This window comes from Pteropus medius, unplaced genomic scaffold (assembly GCF_902729225.1).
Source record: "Pteropus medius unplaced genomic scaffold, Ma_sr-lr_union100, whole genome shotgun sequence".
NCBI lineage: Eukaryota > Metazoa > Chordata > Mammalia > Chiroptera > Pteropodidae > Pteropus > Pteropus medius.
This window is the reverse complement of record NW_024340693.1, coordinates 3,798,597-3,821,795: the sequence shown is the minus strand read 5'-3', so window position 1 is coordinate 3,821,795 and position 23,199 is coordinate 3,798,597. Positions and strand designations below refer to the sequence as shown.

The 23,199-nt window shown below is 45.4% G+C and overlaps 1 protein-coding gene across 1 annotated transcript in view; it reads right to left on the bottom strand.

Moving 5' to 3' along the window:
• Window positions 1-23,199, bottom strand: part of ZMYM2 (zinc finger MYM-type containing 2) — an 80,793-nt gene that overhangs the window by 43,045 nt on the left and 14,549 nt on the right. The window contains exons 2-6 of the mRNA XM_039863414.1: window positions 13,593-14,097; window positions 13,238-13,331; window positions 9,665-9,950; window positions 8,322-8,487; window positions 7,367-7,579 (exon numbers count right to left, since the gene is read on the bottom strand). Of these exons, the coding sequence (XP_039719348.1) occupies window positions 7,367-7,579; window positions 8,322-8,487; window positions 9,665-9,950; window positions 13,238-13,331; window positions 13,593-14,087 (1,254 nt within the window). The 5' untranslated portion in view covers window positions 14,088-14,097. The remainder of the gene's footprint in view (window positions 1-7,366; window positions 7,580-8,321; window positions 8,488-9,664; window positions 9,951-13,237; window positions 13,332-13,592; window positions 14,098-23,199) is intronic.

Here is a 23,199-nt window from a genome sequence, read left to right as displayed (position 1 = left end):
TGGGGAGCCTGACCTCTGCCCCTTCAGCAAGTAGAGAGACACCCTACCAACGACCCCCTCCAGATGAGAACCAGCTAAGAGAGTCAGGATTTTCAGGAACGACTAGCAGTAACAAAATTACAATGATGGAGTCTGAAGAGCAGAAAGGAAAAAAACGAATGAAGAAAAGTGAACAAAGCCTAAGAGACCCGTGGGACAGATCAAGGGGATCAGCTTGGGCACTATGAAAGGCCCAGAAGAAAAACGGAGAGGCACAGAAGATTATTTGAAGAAATAGCGGTTCAAAACTTCACAAATTTGATAATGGACACAAATCTACAAAGCTAAGCAGCACAAGACGTTACAAGTAGGATAAACTCAAAGACATACACAACAGGACATTATAATCAAACTGTGGAAAGACAGACTCCTGAGCAGCAAGCACAAGGAACCCTCAGTAAGATTTGCCACCAATTTCTCAGCAGAAACCATGGAAGCCAAAAGGCCGTGAGATGACGTCAGGTAAAACACTGAAAGAAAAACCTTTCAATCAAGATTACAAATCCAGCAAAACTACTGCAAACATGAAGGAGAAACCACGACAAACCCAAATAAAAGTGGAAGGAATCTGGTGCCACTAGACCCGTCCTGTAAGAAACGCTAAAGAGAGTCAAAGACTGATGCTGAAATGAACAGACACTGGATGGTACCTCGATAACATGATTTTAAAGACAAATGCACTAAAAATAATTGTCTCTTATTAGGCACGCGATGCTTAGATGTAATTTAGTACGATATAAAGGGGGTGGGCGTACATGGGAACAGAGTTTTTAACTGTTAAGTTTTTATGGAATCACATGAAACAGACATAAACTTAGGATGTTAAACATCATCCTCGTGGTAACCACAGAGACAGTATCTAAAAATTACACACAAAGGCAATGAGCAGAGAAAAACGACTCACTGCAAAACCAACACACGCACGAGGTGGCAGCAGTGGAGGGGATGGGTCGCAGGGACGGTACTGGACATACGGGAAAAAAAAGGCAGGGAAAAAATCCTTCCTTATCCGAAATAACTAAATGTAAATAGATTAAATTCTCCAGTCAAAAGGCAGATGTCAGTAAAATGGAAATAAAAATGATCCGACTATAGGCAGAGTCTACGAGAGACGCGCTTTACATCCGAATCCACACATAAGTCAAAAGGGAAATAAAGAAAAAAGATATTCCATGCAAATGATAACGGGAAGGAAGCAGGAGTGGCTGTGCTAATGTCAAACAAAACAAAGTTATAAAAGCTATCGAACACTGACATGAGACCGAAAGCAGCGTACACTGGCGAGAAGGTAAATCGGCAAGACGTGACAATGACAGGCACGAACGCACCAAGGACCAGAGTCTCAAGCAGAGTAAGCGAACGTCGCCAATCAGACAAAACGGACAACTCCACGAACACAGCTGGAGAACTCAACAAGCCACCACTTCCGTGGGGACAGGAGACAGCCCGGATGGGCGGCGAGTGCTTGGGGACCGGATATGTCCACGGCGCCAGGGGCCACAGCAGTGGGGCGGATGTGCCACCAGGCCGCGGGGACACTTCGCCAAGGCCGTGCCCGCCCCCAGGGACTCTGGTCAGGGACCCCGGTCACGTACGGAGGTCAGGGATTCTGGTCAGGGATGGAGGTCAGGGAGCTGTGTCCCGGCCGCGGCCTTTACCGCCCTGGAGAGACGCCCGTGGTGCTGCAGACTCGCCCCATCAGAATCGCTCGACGGACCAGCACAGCGCCACCAGGGCGAGGGTGTGAGGTGACGGGCTCAGAAGCGCAAAGGAAAAGAATCTCAACGCAAAGGGACCAGGTAGCCAGGAGGCCAGCCAGGCTGGGGGTCGCAACACCAACGACTCGGTGACGGGCTCCCAGACGAGGCCTCCCTGGCGGCCCACCCGCTCGCAGTCCCACTGAGACTCGAGCAGACCACTCCCAGCAGCACTGAGCCCGGGGCCGGGCTGAAGTCAACCTTTTTAATAAACTATCAGTTGTTAAAAAAGAAAAACTCTGTGCCTTTTCAGTCATAATAGAATGAAACTAGAAATAAATAGAGAGAGAAAAACTGGAACACTCACAAATACAGAGAGATTAAGCTACACACTCTTAACCAATTCATCAAAGAACTCACATGAGAAATTCGAAAATACTTATTTAACAAATGAAAACCAAACCACGAAACACCAAAAGTGATGAGATGCAATCGGTGAGCAGAGCAAAATTTGTAATCTAAATATCTATTTTTAAAAAGATCTCATCTTAAAGAAGTAGGAAAAAAAACAACCAACCAACCCCAAAACCAGACTGAAATCACAGATTAAAGCAGAGATTAAAAAATAGAGAGCAGGAAACTAGAATCAATGGAACCAAAAGTTGATCACTTCAAAGAGGCCGACAAACCTTTAGACTGGGAAAAACAAAAGATGCAAAGAACAGAGAAACAAAAGGGATGAAACTATGGATGTTCCCCACAAATATATACACACACACCCCCAAAAAAATTGTGATTGAATGCTGCGAACAATTATACTCTAACGACTTGGATAACACAGATGAAACAGACAAATTCCTCAAAACACACAAACCACCAAAACCAACTCGAGAAATGCAAACTTTCGACAGACCTGGCAGACGCAGGGAGTAAGTCCGACCCAATGACTTCTGGTGAAATATGCCAAACACGTCAAGAACACAAATTGTTCTCAAACTCTACCAAAAATCAAAGACAATGGAACATGCCCCAACCCTATTCTCCTAGCAGGCATCACTCTGATTCTAAAGACAAAGACATGACAACAAAGAAAATTACAGACCAACATCCCTTATGAATATACACATAAAAACCCAGAACAAGATGTCAGTAAACCAAATTCTGCAGCAGATGAAAAGTATTATGCACCATAACCAAGTGGGCCTTATCCCAGAATGCGAGAGTGATTCAGTGTAAGATAATCGATGTAATACACACATGAATAGATTGAAGGTAAAAACCATATGATAATCTCAAATGATGGGACAAAAGTCTGACAAAATCCAACACCCTTTTATGATAAAAAAATATTCAACGAACCATCTCGACATAATAAATGCCGTATGTGAACAATGCTGAATGACACAAAGCTCTAAAATCGGGAACAAAACAAGGATGCCCACCTTTGCCACTTCTGTTCAGCATAACAGTGAAAGTTCCAGCCAGGGCAATTAGGAGAAAAATAACGAAAGGCATACAAACTGGAAAGAAGTGTAACTACTGCGATTTGCAGATGACATGACTCCGTATACAGAGAGAGAGAATCCCAAGGGATCCAGAATAAAGCTACTAAAGCTAATAAATGACTTCAACAAAGCTGTAGGGTACAAGATAAACACTCAAATATCAGCTATGTTTCTAAAAAACAGCAATGTGCAATCTAAAAAAGAAATTAATGAAGCGATGCCACTAACAACAGCACCTCAAGAATAAACTACCCAGGTGTCAATGTAACCAAGGATTAAAGGCTTGTTCACTGAAAACTATAGAAGACTGCAGAAAGAAACTAAGGAAAACCTAAATAGATTGGAAGACAGCATACGTTCATAGATAGGAAGATTTAACACTGCTAAAATGTCAACAATATCCAAAGCAATCTACAGACCAATGCAAGCACTATCAAAATTCTAATAGCCTTTTCTGCAGAAATGGGAAAGCTGGTCCTCAAATTCATATGAAATTGCAATAGATCTAAAACATCCAAATAATCCTGAAAAAGAGCAAAGTTGGAGGACTCATTTCCTGATTTCAAAACTTACTACTAAGACAGTTATCATTAACAGTATGGTACCTGCATTAAGAATCAACATGCAGATCAACAGAACACAGAACCGAGAGTCCAGAAATAAACCCACCCATCTATGGCCAATTAATATTTGACAAGTATGACCAATCCATTCCAGTGCTGGGACAACTGGCCCTCCACATGCAAAAGAATGGTAGGTAAGTTGGACGCTTGCCTTATACATAAACAAAAATTAATTCAAAATGGACCAAGGACCTAAGAGTAAACACCATAAAACTCTTAAAAGAAAACACAGGGAATAAACCATCTTGACCTTTGATTTGGCAACAAATTCTTAGTTATGGCACCAAAAACATGATCGACAAAAGAAAAAAGGAGATAAATTTGACTTCACTAATATTAAAAACTTTTCTGCATGAAATGACATTATCGAGAAAGTAAAAAGACAGTCCACATACGGCAGGCAATATTTGCGACCATGTTATCAGACGAGGGATTAACATTCACAATAGGCAAAGAATTCCTATGACTCAAGAACGAAAGAAAAAAACAACGAAATTCAAACATGGGCAAAGGACTTCCATAGATACTTCTCCAAAGATATACAAAAGGTCAATAAGCACATGAAAACACGCTCAATATCATTAGTCATCAGGGAAATGCAAATCACAACCACAAAGAGATATCATTTCACACCTAGTAAGATGACTATAACAAAAAAAATTTTTTTTAAACAAAAAATAAGGGTTGGCAAAGATGGAACCCTCACGTACTGCTGGCAGAAATGTAAATGAATGATACAGTTGTGGAAAACAGTCCACAGTTCCTCTTAAAGCAAAATGTGCAACTACCCTATGACCCAGCAACTCCACTCCTAAGGATGTGCCCACAAGAACTGAAAACAGACTCAAGCTGATACCTGCGTCCCAGTGTTCACTATATCGCCATTCACAACAGCCAAAAGGTGGAAACAACCCAAATTACATCAACACACAAGTGGATAAATAAAATGTGGTTCTGCTGGGAGCGGGCATTTAAAACCAGTTAAAAATACGCCTGCATATAAGTCTGTATACATGCCCACACAAAATCATGGGAGAGAAAACCTCATTTAAATAACAAAAAAATAAAATATTTATGAACGAAGTTAACAAGAAAACTGGTGTACACAAGCAGAATGAAACCCTTTGTTCTGACACCATAAAAACACTGGCTCTCGAGATCGGTCATCTGAAAGCGGACAACACATGCCCTGTAACTCAGCTCTACACCAGGATACATCCAGATGGGTTAAACTTAAGGTTTAAATACTAGATGAAGCCTCACGAGCATGAGAGGAACGTGGAAAATATTCCATGTTTTATAGCCCGGGACTGAGGAAAGTATATGAAGCAAAATCCAGAAGCGATAGAACTGTTAAATATGACAACTTAAAACTAGAAACTGTACATGACAAAAAATGTCTATAAGCACCCAATCACAGTTATACGTCACGTAGATGGATCGCGATCCATACTGACGTCATTTCCATGAAGTTTATGACCAGTCAAACCACGACGCTGAAGGTCAGGTCGGTGGCTACGTCTGAGGCGGCGGAGGGGCAGTGATCAGGGGACAGAAGAGGGACCGCTGGGAAGCGGCAGGTGTTCCGTGTCTTGACCAGGGTCTTACAAATCGAGACACAAAGCTCAGATGTGACATTTCAGGTAGCACTGTGAGACAGGATTACTAGCTCCACAGCTTTGCGCGTGGTCAGATGGGGCAGTCTGCCCCAGAAGCAGGAGACCATGCTGGGGCCAGGGCTCGACGGAGACCAGCCAGGAAAGCCGGCACGCTTCCCGAGCCTTCCAGGAGCCGCACACACAGAAGCAGCAGCAGCGACATCGAACAGCACACCGAGTCCCGGAGATCACGACCAGCTGCACCTTTCCGTCACTACGAAGCTGAAGTGTGCCACCCACGGAAGTGCGGACTCGCGGAAGCAGGGGACCAGCGCGACCACTGGACTTTCCATCGTACGGTTCCCGGCACCAGCAGAATGCCAGCAACACAGTAGGCGCTACATAATGGTTTCAGGAACCAGTGACTGGTGCATTTTGTTCCTTAAAATAAATGTTCGACGTAATGGGAAAAATTTTGAGATCGAAGCCCAAACAACAACAACAACAAAAATGGGTAAAAGATGTAAACGAATAATTCCCAGAAAAGGCGGTCAGCTCTGAGATGGGAAAAGCTGCTCACCATCGTTCCTAATAAAAGGAACACACGCGAAAACAACTCCGCCGGGCCGCGACCGGCTGGGACGACCTGAGCGCACAGACGATGCTCTGTAACGAAGACATCAGGAGGTAATACGTTTTGAATATTCATTTTCTTTGTCTTCAATACTGTCACGGTCTGAACTGTGTTACCCCAAAATGTGTGTCTTGAAGTCCTAACCTCCCACGAGGCTGCGTGTGGGACAGGGCCTCAGGGAGGCAGGTGGGGGTAGGTGAAGTCCTACGGGTGGGGCCTCAGTCAGACAGGTAAGGGCTCCTCATGGAAGAGGAAGATCGACCTCTCTCCTCCTCCGTCTCCCTTTGCATAGAGAAGAGACCACGTGACAACGCAGCAAGGAGGCCACCTGCGAGCCTGGGAGAGCAGCCTCACCGGAAACCAACGCGGAGAAACACCCCTCCTTGGACCTCTGGCCTCCAGACCTGTGAGAAAGCGACTCCCTGCTGCCTGAGCCCTGCGGTCTGTGGGGTTCTGTCACGGCGCCCGGCAGACTAACAAATACAATTTATCCGTAAGTTTCTCTAATTTAAGTTTTAATGACGAGTGTTTATAACTAGCTCGCAAAAGTCGTGAAAATTCACCTTGTGCGGCCACACTGTAAGAGGAGGAAGCTCTGTGCATAACGAGAGGGGGGTGATTTCCAAGAAACACTGTGAAGCAACACCGGAAGGCCAGTGAAGTGCATATTCTATGCTGTCTTTTATACGGGAAAAAAGAAAAACTAAGAATGAATTATGTATTTCCTTAATTTTTCAGAAGAAACATAAAACATAAAAATAGTAAGAACTGAACACTGATACCTATAAAGGATGAGCAGGAATCAAGAGAAATAGACAGAAACAAGAGCTGGACTTCTCTGAGTTTATCTTTTCTTATGCACATTTTACTTTCGAAGCGTACGTATGAATGCAAAAGTAAACTCAATTAAAAAGACCTTAAAAACGAAATTAACCTTAAAACTGAAAAATGAGATAATCCTAAGCTAAGCTTTAACAATTTGGAAAATCATTATCTGCAACCCCTCCACCACCCACGACAGAAAATTCAAAAGAGGACTCATTCTGGTAGCATTTCCCCTTATATTTGAAAAAAATCACAAGTTTCTTTCTAATACCCTATATATATTTCAGCATTCATTTGAGACAAGTCATTTCCAAGACGTGAAGATAATAAAATGGAATGAGATTCCAAGACGGATCTGGTTAATACATGCTGGTGAAGTAAAACTATCAGGACAATTGAAAACACGCTCGGAGGAGTGGCAGACGCGGACGAGATCGCCACTTACCTGTTTGTACTCGCTGACACAGCCCTGGCAGCAGAACCTCTTCTGCTGCCCGTCGATCACCAGGATGTTGTGCCCGGCCCCTCTGCTGGGCAGGTACTCCCCACACTGCTCGCAGCAATTCATGATCAGACCGTTGGCCATTCTGTATCTATTAAAGCAGTGGTCGCTGCACAGCTTATGAGTCATGTTTTTAAAGCTAACTTCATGGCGAATCTAAGAGAGAAACGACACACAAATTTTTTTTTACAAAAGGAGTATGACAAGTAATCAAAAAATGAGGCGCTCCGATAAAAAGATGCCTCAGTGGAAAGCTTCTGTGAAAAGCTTAAGACAAAAGACGAAGGACATTTCGTTATCCTTTAAACCAAATTCATACACACGAGGAACACACGTATGGTGGGGGAGCCACCAGCGACTTCACTACAAATTTCTCTAGAGGTCTCTGAAGATGAGACAAGCCAGCTTCACTTGATATAAAGCTTCTGAAACAAACAGACCTGAAATCTTTAGAGGAATCCAAAAGGAACTATAAATAGGTGCAGTGCTCTGGAAAAGGGAGTCGAGAACCCAGCTTATAAATAATTCCAGTGGGGCATGTGTACACAGGTTGCTTCAACCAAATGCAAACACTTAATACCACGTTGACAACGTGAAGTTGTAAAAAAAACTCCCTCCACGGGTTCTACCTCTTAAGCAAGCTTGTCTTTCTTACGTAGTCGGCCTCTTTGTTCAAACACTACGGTTGTGTCGGTGAGCACACCTCACCTCAGGTAAAAGTAATAAATTGCACTTTATATTGTATTATAGTTTAACTCTTCCTAGATCGTTCTCCCTATGGGGTACTCAGATCCACTTCACACCTCCTCACGTTTAAGGAAATACACACTTGTGAAAGAGGATCGCAACTGTCAAGATACGCCCGTTGGAGCTAAGCGACAAAGCACGAAACACAAACCTCTGTCAGTTTACCGCAGATCGTACACCTCGACTTATTCAGCGCCCCCTTGGCGGGGCTCTGTTTGTCCTCGTAGAGGGACAGGCAGGATGTGCTGCAGAACTCCTGGAAGGACTCGCTCGAGTCCACTTGGGCAACAATGGTCCCCTTCATGGCGGTTATGTCTCTGAAAATGAGAGCAGCGACTTGGAGTGAAATTCTATTTCCAAAAAGTCGAACGTAAGAGCAATAACTGACATTTTCAATTTCCACGGAAGCAAAGCTTTATACTATTAAATGCTTGCCACGACCTAGTTTATCCTCAAACTCCTTAACGAGGCTCTCAGATGTTAGAAACAAAAACAAAAAGGCTGTTGTTATTTACATAGCGTTTAACGTCAAGGCCCAATTTACTGAGGTACAAATTTACAATGCCTCGGGTAAGTAGAAAGCAGGAGATGTCGAGGTCACGGGGCCGTGACACACATCCTAGAGAGGGCAACTGAGCTTAAACGCACCCACAACCCGAAACGATCCCACCCGCCATCCCGCACAGCTCTGTCACTGCAATCAGAAACGTTAGGAAGCGACACTACCGGTGACCTCTGCCATTCTCCTTTCATTCTGAATTTCAGGATCCCGTACGGCAGTATTACAAGTCTGCTGCTGTAAAGCAGTCTAAAGAGCACGCGACGACTGCTCCAGCATTTGAATTTGTTGGACTTGTACAGAGCACGAAGCCCTTTCCAAAGTCCTAGGACCAAAACCGTCCTTGCTGACTTGGGCTGCTCCGGACAGTGCAAGAAAACCCACCTGCTCTGAACGGGAGGTGCCAGACTCTGCTTATTTTTAACTAGCGAAGCCAAACTTAAAAGCTGGCAGAAGAGAACACCCTGTCTCTCCAAGGCTGTCAGAGAGCTGGCATCTGTCCTGCAATAGTGAGTACGCTAATGACTTAACGTTCACGACATACATAAATACACGTAAATCCAAAGACTTGTCAATTTTTAAATAATCTCAATAGGAAGACAGTGTGAAATCTGATCTAGTTTAATATAGAACTAGTCATACATAAACTGCTTAACTATTTTATCTGCTTAGAACTAAAGTCTTATAATTAATAATGTAAACGTGTATGTATTTTTAGAAATTCAGGGAGTCCGCTGGAGCTTACAGACAAAACTAGTTGCACGGCTGGGCACCTGCGTCGACCGCAAAGCCCGTCCGTGTCAGACGCCTTTCTGGTCCGAAGATGCTGGCCAGGCGGAGAACCCCTTGAAGCCACCTGAGACTCTGGCAAGCTCCCTGAAACCCCAAGCCACCAACATGCGGCCCCGCAGGCCCCACGGAGAGGGGCGGCTTACTTTTTACACATGACGCAGAGTTTCTTTGGAGCGGGCTTGTGCGAGAAGGAGGAGAGGCAGGTGGTGGAACAGAAGAGGTGAGCGGATCCTTTCCGTTGGTAAGCCGTCTGTCCCTTCTGTAAAGGTTTCTTGCAGTTTGCACAAGTGACTTTAACCGGCTTAGTGGGTTGCTGCTGGGCGGAAGGCGGGAAAATCTGCTTGGGAAGCGAGGCCACTGGCGATAAGGAGTCCACCCCCGGCTGCTTCTGATTCCGGGGGAACGACGCCGACTGCGAGATCCACGAGTCTTAGAAACAAAACACAGGAAGAGGCATGGAGCAGGTATTCACGCACGGAGGCTCACGCCACACAGCTCTGGCTTCCCGTTCCCAACTGGCGTGGGGCAGCGCCAAGGCCGCGGCAGGCGGCGGGGACGGACGCGGTCCCGGAGCAGGATGGCTGGCGACGTCCGCGCTCCGTCGCAGTCGCCAGACCTGGGAGCTGCTCACACCCTGCGCCTAACTCCCATCTGAACGTGCCGACGTCGCACACGCACGACCGGTGGCACTGAGCGAGCGACACGCGTGACACACCGCGGTGACGCGCACGCAGCGGGCACTGCGCGCGGGCACTCCGCGTGCTGGCCAGCGGTTTTTAAACGGGGGCTGATTTACAGAATATTACTTTAAGCGAGGAACGCGTCCCTCCACATACGAGTATAATAAACCCCGACCGGCCACCGCCTTCGACAAGGTCACACGCGACTGCAGGCGACACGGCCTTCGAAGAACCGATTTTCCAGACAACGCTCGGCCCCGCGGGCTCTGCGAGCCACACGCCGCGGCAGGGGCTGGAGGCCGGCGGAGGCGACGAGCGGCCGCGGCCCCGCGAACCCGGCCCGGCCCGCTGCCCGCGCCGCGGCGTCTCCGGCTCTGAAACTTCCGCCCCCGCTTCTCGTCTGCGCCGCTTCGACCTCTTGGGCGTGTTTCCCGCCCAGGTTCTTCCCAACGCGGAGCTGCCGCACTCCACGCACCTTTCCGTCCCCAGGACGCGCGCATCCCGAGCGCGGGGAACCGGCTCGCCGCAGAGCCGCGAGGACCGCGACGTCCGAGCGCCGAGCCCGCCGCGCCTTAGGGGCCCCGCGGGCCGCGCGCACCGCCCCAGACCCCAGCCCCGCAGCGCCCCCCCGCGGCGCGCACCGTGCACGGAGCCCAGCCCTGAGGCCAGCGCACGAAGGGGCGACGCGACCGGGCGGGACGCGCACACCACCCGGCGGGACACGCACACCACCCGCGCGGCAGCCGCGCCGGAACGTGCTCCAGGAGGAGCGGCCGCTCGGGGCTCTCAATTCTGCGCGCCTGCCATCTGCACACACACCTAAAGGGGCCTATTTAAACTCGGCGGCATCTATTAACTTGACTTTCTAGCAGCAACTTCTCCGTGTCCCAGGTCTCACACTTCCCTCCTCTCCCACGTTCGCCTCCTCCAAAACCAAGACTTCCAGAAACAGAAGGGACCTAAGCACTGTACCTAAACCCTCTGTTTTACACAAGGGACATCAAAAGATGGCAGGCGAATCAGTCCAGCAAGAACGGCACGTGATCACAGAGCTAAGTGACAAGTGCAAGAGCAGCAGGTACCTCCGCTGAGGTTTTCTGGGGACTGCTCTGCACTCCCTTGTGTCTGAGTAAACAGGAACACGATTCTTGTCATGTCCCTTTGACCCAGCAATGTTCCTCAAGAAATAAGTATCCCAAAATGCGTGCATAAGGATATTCTTAAGAGTTATTTAAATAGTAAAGACTGGAACCGAGCTAGAGAATTAACAAAATCAAACATATATGCTTAATATGGTGGAAAGTTCGAGACCCCCCTGCCGGGAAGTGTGAGGGGAGGGCGTGAAGAACCAGCAGAACCACCAGAACCACACCCCTCCCATGAGCCCAGGTCACAATCCGTGTGCTGTCTCAGCGGTGAGACTGAATGTTCGTTCCTTTCTCACACTCTAATGTTTTTAATATACTTGTTGCGAGAAAGACAAAATTGCCATTTTAAAAATAATGTGAGCATCATCCTTTCCTAAACTTTTATGTGAGCTGGAAGGTTATAATGAAAGACATTCTAGTATACAGCTGGTAGTAGTATACACTGGCAAGAACTTTCTGGAAGGCAATACGACAATATTATTTCTAGAACTTAAAAAAGCTCATATAAATTCAAGCATACTGCACACGCACACGCACACACACACTGACCTACCTACAAAAAAAGTGTATGTAAACACACACAGTGTATATGGAAAATGAAAAATTTTCAAAACCGAGTAATAAACACATTTCTTTCAAAATCACTATAAACCAGATATCGTTTTTAAATCAAAAACCTTTAGGGAAACAGGGGTAGTGATAGTCTTTGGCCTCGTAACATCTAGGCATACATGCTAAAGAAATAATCAGAAATCTAAACAAAGATGTTCACCTTAAACCTACAACAGCAAAACACGGGAAAAGCAAACGTGGGTGTGGTCATCCAACCCACCCGCGCAGCCCTCAAAACTTCTGTGTATAAATGTCACTGGTATGAGAAAATACAGTGTAATGATAAATGGGGAAAAACTAGAAGCAAAATGAGAGAGTTGCATTTCAATCGAGTTAAAAACCAAAGGGAAAAGAGTGAAAGAAAACCACTCAGAGCATTAATCTTCAATCAGCAAAACTATAGGGGTCTTTCCCACTCATTCTTTAATTATGGATTTTGCGAACATACTTGAATATTAGCTATTACTCTCATAACCAAAAAAAGAATAAGTAAACAAGAAAAATGTCTGGCATTTCACGAGCATTCTCCACTGCCTAGGTTTCAGTCATTTCTTATTATTCTCCACGATTCTCGGGCTGAGGAAGTCGCTAATGGGCCTGAATGGTGGGAGGAGGAGACGGGACCCCACGGTGGGGGAGACGAAGGGCAGAGGCAGACGCACACACGGGCTGGGGGCAGGTGGGACAGAAGGGACACGCAGGCTCGGCCGTGACAAAGCCAGTCTGCCATGTTGCCGCCAGAGCAAAGTTGCCCACAGAAAAAATTTTCGAACAGTCAAGAAATTTACCAACTTCAAATATAAAAAATATAATGAAATGCTGGTAAGTAAAAGTCGGACTCAGAAGTCAAAATTAAACACAAAGCAAGTAGAAACCCATCTAAGCACAGTGATTATACAATAGCATATTGCTCCGTAAGTGTGCGGTTTGTTTGTTCTCTACACATTGAAACAATACGACTAAACACATATTAGCGAAAAACTAGTATGTGACGAATAAGATGCTAAATCGTGAGAGTTTAGTGGCAGGAAATATAAACAGTACTTCTTTAATCCTTTAGACATAAATTCCTGTGATTAGTTTTCTAATAATTGCGGAGAGATACTATCCATGGTTTTATAGCTCTCATTAGCTAAGATTTCAAACTTACACAGCAATAGAATTAACATATCTTACATGAATAAACTAACCGAGGTGGCACCAATTACTACGATGGAAAAGCAACAGCCGAAGCTGAAACGCACGTACACGGGGTAGGCGAGCACCCACGGCTTACCAGGGCTGTGATGAGCGGCAGATTCTCCATTCTGAAATTCATCTCCTGCCACATTCACTCTACCAGGATTAAAAGGTCCTACTCCAGTCTTGGTCTGTGAAGTTAAAGATGGGGTGTATGTTTGCATATTAACACCGAAATTACTTGACTGCAGTCCGTTAGAGACATCTCCCAAGCTGGTATTCTGCAGTGACGTTACATGTGTAATCATTAAGTTCATATCTCGCCCGTCAGTATTTTCTAAGTGGCCATCATTCACAGAGCTGGCGCCTGTCTCTAAGGTGGTAACATTAGCAATCTGAATTTCGGAGTCTGGTTCTGTGGTGATACCGCTACTACCCATTCCTGCATTTACCTTACTTCTTGAAAGAGTGGAGGTGGAGAAATCCACATCATTGGTTCTGTTTTTAGTCTCGGGAGGTCTCCGAGGGTCAATAAAATTGGAGGAATTTTTTTCCTGCCCTTGATTTGTTTCCACGTCCTCTTCGTCATCAATGACAATCGTCTCACTCACGCTTCCCTTTTGAGAAGCCAGTTCTTTTGAGGAAGGAAGGATTTTGGAATCGGTTCCTTGCAGTTCTTCGTTTTTCGACGATGCAAATACTATGGCTCTTTGATCGGCGACCACGGGTGCAGGAGGCGGGGGAGGATGTACAGGTTCGATGAAAACAACGTCGTCGTCATCTTCCACCGAAGAGTTTTGAAATTTATTAGATCTAGAAACCAAAGGATTAGGCGGACCGCTGAATGAATTTCCGACATTGGTGAGACCGGTTGCCATGGCCGTACTCCCTAATAAAACAGGAGTCTGATCGGTCAAGTCTAACCCGCCCACGGAGCCCGGGTCCATGCCAAGGGACCTGGAAGAGACAGGGAGAGGAAAGCACGGACGTCAGTCATGACACTTCACGTTACCCTCGCTGTTTTAAACACCCTTATACTTTCTTTTTCATTCTAAATGACAACGGTTCTTATCTACCATCCAGGAAAGTTTTGATGGAGAAACTTTCTCCCCTCTGTGATCTCTCATTCACTAATCAGTTCACACGTGAACTTCTTGTGATATAAAAAGGGAATCACCCAGCTTCCAGCCGGAACACGCAGTCCATGCCCACCCCCGCTGCCTCCTTCCTTCCACCTCTGTTCACCCTATGAACGTAAACACCGAAAACAGGTAAGGCTTCCTACACACGTATGAACAGGAAAATACCAAAGTCTGACAACGAAAATCCCTTCTGTATACACCTAGCCCATTTATCCACTGTACTAAATAAGATAATACTGTCTAACCCCCAATTTCTCTTACTTCGTCTTGCTTAAAAATCCCTTCTCACGCTCCTCGGCCCCCAGGGGACCCAGGTAACTGGACGGTTAAACCCTTCTGAGAAGCTGAAGCCTTTCTTGACCGCCCCTCCCGCAGAAGGCATAAACCCTATCTGCCAGGCACTGAGTGTGCTGTGTGTGAGTCTACGCACCAGTCTGAATAAGGCCCCCCAAGATGAGGTCCTGCGCCCTGGAACTGTGTCACCTTACCTGGAGAAAGGGGCTTTGCAGGTGTGATTAAGGCTGAGGATTTAAGAACGAAATTACCTAGGTTACCTGGGTGGGCGCGAACGCAACCCTAAGTGCCTCCGTCAGAGGGCGGTGGGTGGGGGGGCACAGGCACGACAGGAGACAGCGCGGCCACAGAGGGGGACTGGAGGAGACCGGGTGATGCAGCCAAGGGACGCTGGCAGTCCCTGGCGGTCCCCAAATGCAGAAGAGGCAAGGAGCCTTCCTGCCCCAGAGTCTCCGGGGCAAGCACGGCCCTGCTGGCACCTCGACTTGAGGCCAGGGTCACCGATTACCGACTTCTGACCTCCAGAACTAAGAAAATAAATTTCTGTTGCTGTACGAAAACTTGTTGACCACCAAGTTTGTGGTAATTTGCTACAATAGCCACAGGAAATAAATGTAATCCGCTTTTTAGTTATATCTTCAAAACAACCCTTGATATAGCTATAACATGCGTCCCATTTTAAGGTTTGAAAACTCGTGCCCAAGGCACACAGCCAGAATGCACACTCGGGTCTCAGAGCTCAGCAGTCCTAACTCGTCACCACCCTCCTACACATTGAGCTAACACTTCTGGGCGCCGACTTCACGGGCAGGGCTGTGCTGAAGCCGGGGAGACGGCAGTCAAGAGCCAGAGGAGGAAGGAAGGAGAGTTCCTGAGCGATGGAGAGAGGGTCATGGGCAGACGCGACTCACCTTCATCTCAGAGACCAACGGGGGAAAACGAGAAGGGAAATGAAGGCTGAGTGGACTGCAGGCCATCCGCGGACGGGAGGCTGGCAATGTGAAGAGGTTCACACATGGAGCCTCATTTGCAGAGGGTTATCTGAGGTGAGGGGATGGGGGTGAGACGGTTTAAGGGCCCCAGTGCCAACTCGTAAACCCTCTGAAATCCTCTTGCTCTAATAAAGGGGCTGAGCCCAGTTTGAAAAATGACTAGCTTAGAAACACTTACGACTTCACAGATGTTGTCATCTGCGTATACTGTTATAAGGAGCCTCTGGAAGGCAAAGACACGAATATAACAGCGATCGCTTTGGCAGACAGTGACACAGATGGAGAAATTGTTCACTATACATCTCGGTGCGTTTTCTTAATTTTTGAACGTGATTTCTCACTTATTTTTAAGGTTAAAATCTAAACTTTTTAAAAACAGTGATAACACAGTGATAAAGAGGTAACTACTTTGGTGACCACAGAAGGCCTCTTTGAGAGCAGGTGACGTGTACAGTGGAATCAGAAATGCCAAGATCCAGCTGCGGTATAACTGGAGGCAGGGCTTTCCAGCTCCCGCAAAAAAAAAAAAAAAAAAAAAAAAATGAGGCGGGTCAATTCGAGCAGTGGAGTAAAGGCCAACGGGGCTGGAACAGGTAGGCGAGGAAGGACAGTACGAGGCGAAATATGAAAACAGGCACAACGCAACTCACCAAGGCGCACAAGTTCACTCGCTGGTGGCATGAACAAAGACGAAGCACCTAGAATGCACACGACACTGCCTTAGGCGCTTGAGGAAAATCAATAAACAAACGAGGTCAACATCCTTTGCCACCAGAAATCGTGGATTCTGAAGGCGAGAGTGTGGATTTCACCTTAGCAGGAAACGTTGCAGCGTTTTCACCAAAAGGCTGACGTTTCGTCTCACTTGTTTTGACTAGGTCACTCTGGCTGCTATGTGGGAAACGGGGTCTAAGAGGCAAGACCGGAGCAAACCCGAGAGAGGGCCAACGGTCCAGGCGAGAGATGACAACAGCTCAAATGAGGGTGGTGACAGGAGGGGACAGTCAACAGACCAGGGGCGGGGGGCTTTTAGAAAGTAGATCGTCCTGGCATGGAAAGCCCTGCAGATACACCGCTGACTGAAAACGGGTGCGGAACACAGAGCATCAGTGCGGTGCCGTGGATCCCCGCAAACCCACACCCCTACACGCGCACGTTTCCACGAGTCCGTGGCAGCACCAGGGCGCTTTCAACACGCCGCAATCCTTCACGTTCCGCGTCCGTCTGCAAAGACGCCTGGGCGAATAACGGGCAAAGCAGAAGGTGACGGAAAGCTGACACGGCACCCACGATAAAGGGACGCCCGCTCTCCGGACGTGCAAGGGACACAGGGCACGTGCTTTTTGCAGATGTTAAATGGGGGTGCGCCACCCTTCCACGGAACGCTGTGGACAGAGCGTAGGTAACCCGCCTTCTCGCTGAATGGAGGGACCCCGAAACAGCGCCCAGGCTCCGAGGAGCCCAGGTGTCTCAAGTGCGGACGAGAGGCCAGATGGCAAACACCGGCATGCTCGCTTCAACCACCGGCCGTCGCCGACTAACATGTCACTTAACTGGCCCTCATCTTAGGCACTGCGTCCCCCCTCGCACCGCTGGGCGCCTGGCCGGCCGACTTCGGCACCGGAGGGCACATGCCCCGCTCGGCAGGCGCGTGTCCACTCACTGGTTCGGCGACGCGCAGGGAAGGTTTTATTTTATTTTCACTCGACTGTGACGATGCCCCTTTGAGTTAAACAGAACTTTTTCCTACAATGAAACGGTAGCTCACACACGTCAGTCAGGAGCGCCCGGGCCTACGACGGCATCGGGAGGCTGGATTCCCAGGCCGACCAAGGCCGACTGTCCCTCCCCGCAGGGCGATGGCCGTGCCCGCGCCAGGACCGAGGGCCAATGTCGGAAACCGGCAAGATACGCTTACACCTGCTCTAACGGACACGGATGATTCTATTTAAAAACTTAAGGGACGACCATTTGCTTTCCCAAAGAGCTACCAATTATCGTTTCATTTTCAAAAATTAAAATATACACGCATCACTCTCCAACAGCTCCTCAGCAAGGAAGACTTCTGCATGGTAAAATAGCATGGGCTAGGAGAAACCTTCCTTCGTGCAAGGCCTTCGCTTAATTTTAAGCAGACATAAGAAAATTTTTAACATTACAGCTACAGAAGTTTCAAAAGTGAAAATATGCTGAATAACATTTGATTCAAAATTTTCATAGCTCAATTAAATTTTGTTAAAAATCCAAGTACATTCATCCAGTAACAGTTAACATTTATTTAACGCTTATTATAAGCCAAATAGTCACATCAGTTAGACATTAAACAACCTCCTAACGTCAAATCATTATCTTCCTTACACAGATTTTTAAAAACCAATCCCCAAAAGCAAGCCGCCCAAGACCACAGCCAGGAAGTGGTGTGAGTGCATGTCGCCAAGCCGGCTCCGACTTCCGGCGACCCTATGGATGAGTGGCGTCCACAGTGTCCTGTCCTAGCCCTGCTCAGCTCCTGGAGACTCAGCCTCCGGCTTCTTTGACGGAGTCGGGCCCTCTCGTGTTTGGTCTTCCTCTTCTGCTGCCTTCCGTCCTCGCCAGCACGACTGTCTTTGTCAGGGAATCCCGCCGTCTCTCGAGCTGCCCGAAGCAGGACAGCCTCGGGTTTGTCACTCGCTCCAGCAACATCTCAGGCTTAATTTGCTTGGGGACCGCTGGTTCCTCCCTCCGGCGGTCCAGGGTCTCCATGCGCTCCCCTCCACACCGCACTTAAAACGGATGAAGTTGCAGGGGTCAAGATTTGAATATTCATAACTACTACATAATATGTAAGTACTGAACAACAAAATATAGAAAAACTTTTATTAAAAAAAAAAAAGGCCATAGCCATTCAATAAAACAATAACCAAATCAGCATTCAAAATACATGTGTATCAAATGGAAAAAATAGCAAGCCCAAAGTGCCAGGCTAAAAGGAGATTTAAACAACAAATGAAACTGAACTTGTGTCAATGTTCATTTGTCGCACAAGGTAGGAACGATCCTCATCAGCTTAACAATTTTCAGAGGAATGACGTGTAAGTCTACTGATGTTAGGAAATGCACAGGCTTTTAATGCAATAGTTCTCTGGTGCTTTCCCTGTTCTAGCTTATCCCAAACCCAAGAGACAGCAATTTCCTGAACAGAAAAGCTACAACTAACTGCACAGCACCCTCTGGTGGCTGCCAGGGAGCAAGCCATTCTCCTCAGCATCAAACGGTGCACACACACACTGCTCCACAGTAACCCACCTCTCAAAACAGAGGAACTACTCAACTAGAACAGCTATTTTCAAATCGTGGACTAAAGATAAACTTGGTCTCTTCTACGACCACTGAGAGGATGTTTCAACCAGCAAACACTTTAGTCCTATAAAGAAAGGACAATCCAATTCAAAGATGACCACTTGTACATAATCCAAATAAAATCTACTCCATTTAGCCAATTCTAGTTAGCTATTTAACACTGAGCAAATAACTTCACTGCCCTTAGCTTCAATTTTCCCTAGAGTAAACGGTATAAAAAGTTCCCCAGGGTTTTCTTACAATTCAGAGATAACTGAAACCAATTAGCACACCCTTAACTCCTCAACTAGTACCAGGCGATTTTTACCTGTTACCTCAAGCTTTTAGTAAGTTTCTAATTTTTAAATTTCCTCATGATGCTCCCATTGTTATGGGCCAAATGTGTGTCTCCTCCCGAGATTCCCCTGGTGAAATCCTGCCTGCAGGGAGGCAGAATGGGAGGTGGGGCCTTCGGAAGGGGATCAGGTCTCGAGGTGGCGCCTCCTGAATGAGTGCCTGAGTGAATGAGATCGCTGCCCTCTTCATAAAGGACGGCCCAGGGCGTACCCTCCCCCTTCTGCCAAGCGAGGACGCAGCCATAAGATGACAAGCAGAACCTCAGCGGACACCAAATCTACCCGAGCCTTGACCTTGGACATCCCAACATCCAGAACTGTGAGAAACGGATGGTTGTTCTCTATGGTATTTGTCTTATAGCGGCTCAAAAGGATGAAGATAATCATTATATATTACGAATGCTTCATTTTATTTGGGCTTAATTTTGATCCAATGAGAATCGATTAACACAATACTTGTTCTCACACACAAAAAAAGGTGTTAAACTACAAATGTTGGAATTTATAACAAGAAAGTATCAATACTTGATGAGAAAAGCTTATGAACTTTCAAAGAAAAGCACAAGGAAACCATTCAAACTGAGTCAAGAAAAGCACTCACATCATTATCCCACTGACAAGCCTAAGAGCTTTCTCGGTGCTGTAAGAGTTGCTAAGGTGAATTCTTCTCTACAGCAAAGGGTATTAGTCAACATGTGTTCATGGCATTTAGAAAGCTAAGGTGAATTCTTCTCTACAGCAAAGGGTATTAGTCAACATATGTTCACAGCATTTATAATAAATCTGAGTCAGTATGACAAATTTAAATTTTTAAGAATTAAAAATTCTCAATAAAACAGGAACAGGTTTTTAAATATATATAAAATATCAAACCAAAAGGTATCACCAAACGTAATGGGAAATATTAAAAACATTATCATCAAAGTCAAAATAGGATAAGGAATATTCTTCACAATTACAATATAACATTGTTCTGTGAGTACCAGCCAATGAAATTATATGAAAGATAAAGACATAAAAATGTGATAGAAGTAAAATTGTAATTATATGCAAATTATATGTCTTTACCTCAAAGACCCAAAAAATTTGCTTAAAACACTACTACAGTGAGATAATTTAGTCAAATGCTGAATACAAAATTAACGTGTAGAAATTAATACTAATTAATTGAATAGCCAATGGGAGACAGATACAAAACATTGGTTATCCAAAGGTCAACTAAATAAGATTAAAAAAAAAAAAAGGCAAACCCACATGGACAGGCAAAACAGGGGGCAAGTTCAACGGCACCTGGGCAGGGAAAGCAGTGAGCAGGCGCCGTCACATCTGACTTAGCAGGCTTCGAAAGGCACCCTGTGGACCCACAGTAAAGAAAGATTCGAAAAGACTGATTACAAATGAACTTAAACCTGGTTAACATTAACTTGTCATAAGGTAGGAAGTAACTTGATCGATATAATTTTCAGAGGAATGAGGCAGCAGGTTAGGACATAAAAAACAGATGAAGACAGAGGTCACACAAATTGGCAGAGTGGAAAGTTATGAGTCCTTCCACCCAAACAAGCACTGAGCTGGACAGAGTGACTGGAACTAACTACTTTGGATCTCTGATTTCCTGGAGGCATCTATCAGATTTAATAAGACACAACTCTACGTTTTATTTTTTTCCTCATCCAGACATTTGAGGAAATTTTTGTCAGGTCACTAGCTCACTACAGGGTTAAAGGAACAGAAACTTTAATGGTCACGAACAACAAGAAATACACTTTGCAAAAAAATTGTTTAGAAAAATAAAAAATGAACAGCTCCATCCATTAACAAGTAAAAATCAGCAATTTGTTAAAATTGGGCATCCAGTTTTATATATCCAGAGTTACACATAACACACTCGGAATAAAACACACAAAGAAACAGAAGAGCGTGCCCTATTCATGGAAATAAAAGAATCTGACAGAAACAATTCCTGAGGAACTCCAAATATTGGAGTAACAAGTGAAAAATATTAAATCGACTATCCTAAATATGGTCAGTGAGCTCAAGGACAACAAGCACAAAGAACTAAAGAGAATCGCGAAACAATGAAATGAACAGAATGAGAGCACGAATAAATGGATTCAAATTTTAAAAAGTAATCACATTCTGCAGATGAAAACTACAATGACAGAAATGAAAAATTCACTAGCGGGGATCAACAGTGGATGCGAGCATGCAGAAGAAGAAAGAATCAGTAAACTGAAAGACAGAATAATTGAAATTATCCAATCCAAGGTGCAGGGAAAAAAAGAATGAAAAAAAAAAAATGAACAGAGCTCGAAGGATGTGTGAAATACCAAGAGTACCAGTACATGCATCATACAAAGAGAAAAGGACAGGAGAAAATATTTTAAGAAAGACTAGATGAAAACTTCCCAAATATGATGAAGATAAACATGCACCATCCAAGAAGCTCGACAAACTCCAACTCAGACAAACTCAGAAATACCCACAGCGAGATACATAATAATCAAACTGTGGGCCCAGAGACAAAGTGAATTCCGAGGGTGAGAGAGCAGTGACTCATCGTGTGTGAAGGATGCTCAATACGACTGTTTAGATCCTCAGTTTATTTCTCATCAGAAAGCACGGAAGCCAGGAGCTAGTGGGATGACATATTGAAAGTGGTAAACAACAACAAAATCTGTCAGCCGAGAAATCTATATCCAGCAAAAATTCCTCCAAAATTAAGAAGAAATCAAGTCAATTCTAGATAAACAAAAGCAAAGTGAGTTCATCACCCGCAGACCTACCCAACACGAAATGCTAGGGAGTCCTTCAGCATTAAGGCAAAAATAAAAACACACTGGAGAATAAATTGAAGCCATAAGAAATAAAGAACACAAATGAAGTTAACTGAATAAATAGAAAGCCAGTTTTAACGTCCTTGTGGTTTCTAACTGCTCTTTTTCCTATGACTTAAAAGGCAAATGCGTAAAACGGTAATCGTCAGCATACGATAATGAGTGCACAGAGCGTACGCTGTTGAAACCAAGTCGGTTTATTCACGGCAAGTTACTGTAAGTTTCAGATAATGATTGTAATCCTCAGGTGCCATTAAGAAAATGACTGGAAACCACAGAAGAAAGGGAAGAGGGGATGGTGCACTCGAGGAAAAAAATCAAACACGAAAGAAGGCGGTAACAGAATAAAGCGGGGGAAACATAGAGGCATCTAGAAAACGAAGAGCAAACTGGCAAAAGTAAGTCCTTCCTCATTAATTACTTTAAGTGTGAATAGATTAAATTACATTAAAAGACAGAAACTGGCAGGTTGGATTAAGAAAACATGATCCATCTACGCGCTGTATAGAAGGGACTCACTTGCGATACAAAGACACAAAGGAATGAAAAGCAGGAGTATGGAATAGATATTTCACGCAAATAGTAACTAAAAGAGAACTGGCTCAGATATAGTAGTATTAGGCAAAATAAACTTTAAGTCAAAGAAGGGTTATAAGGAAAAAAAGGACACTGTACACTGACGAAAGATTCATTCCAGCAAGTAGGGATTACAACCACACACACAGGGAACAGAGCCTCCAAAACAAAGTGAAGCAAAAATACCCAGAATTAAAGGGAGACATAGTTCTATAACAATAGTTGGATACTTCAGTATTCTCCATTTAATAGCGGATAGAACAAAAAAATAGTAGAACCACCACACGAAGATCAGTAAGGGAATGGCACCCGAACAGCACTACAGACGGCCGAGGCCTACCAGTCACACAGACCACCCCGCCCGCCAGCGGCAGAATGCCCACGGGACATTTACCAGAGGCCACGTCGTAGCCACAAAACAAGTGTTCATAAATTTAAAAGAATCAAAACGATAGCCTTTTCTGATCACGATGAATGAAACCAGAAATAAATACCAGAATCAAAAATGGAAACTCACGAATAGGCAGAAATTAAACAAGACACA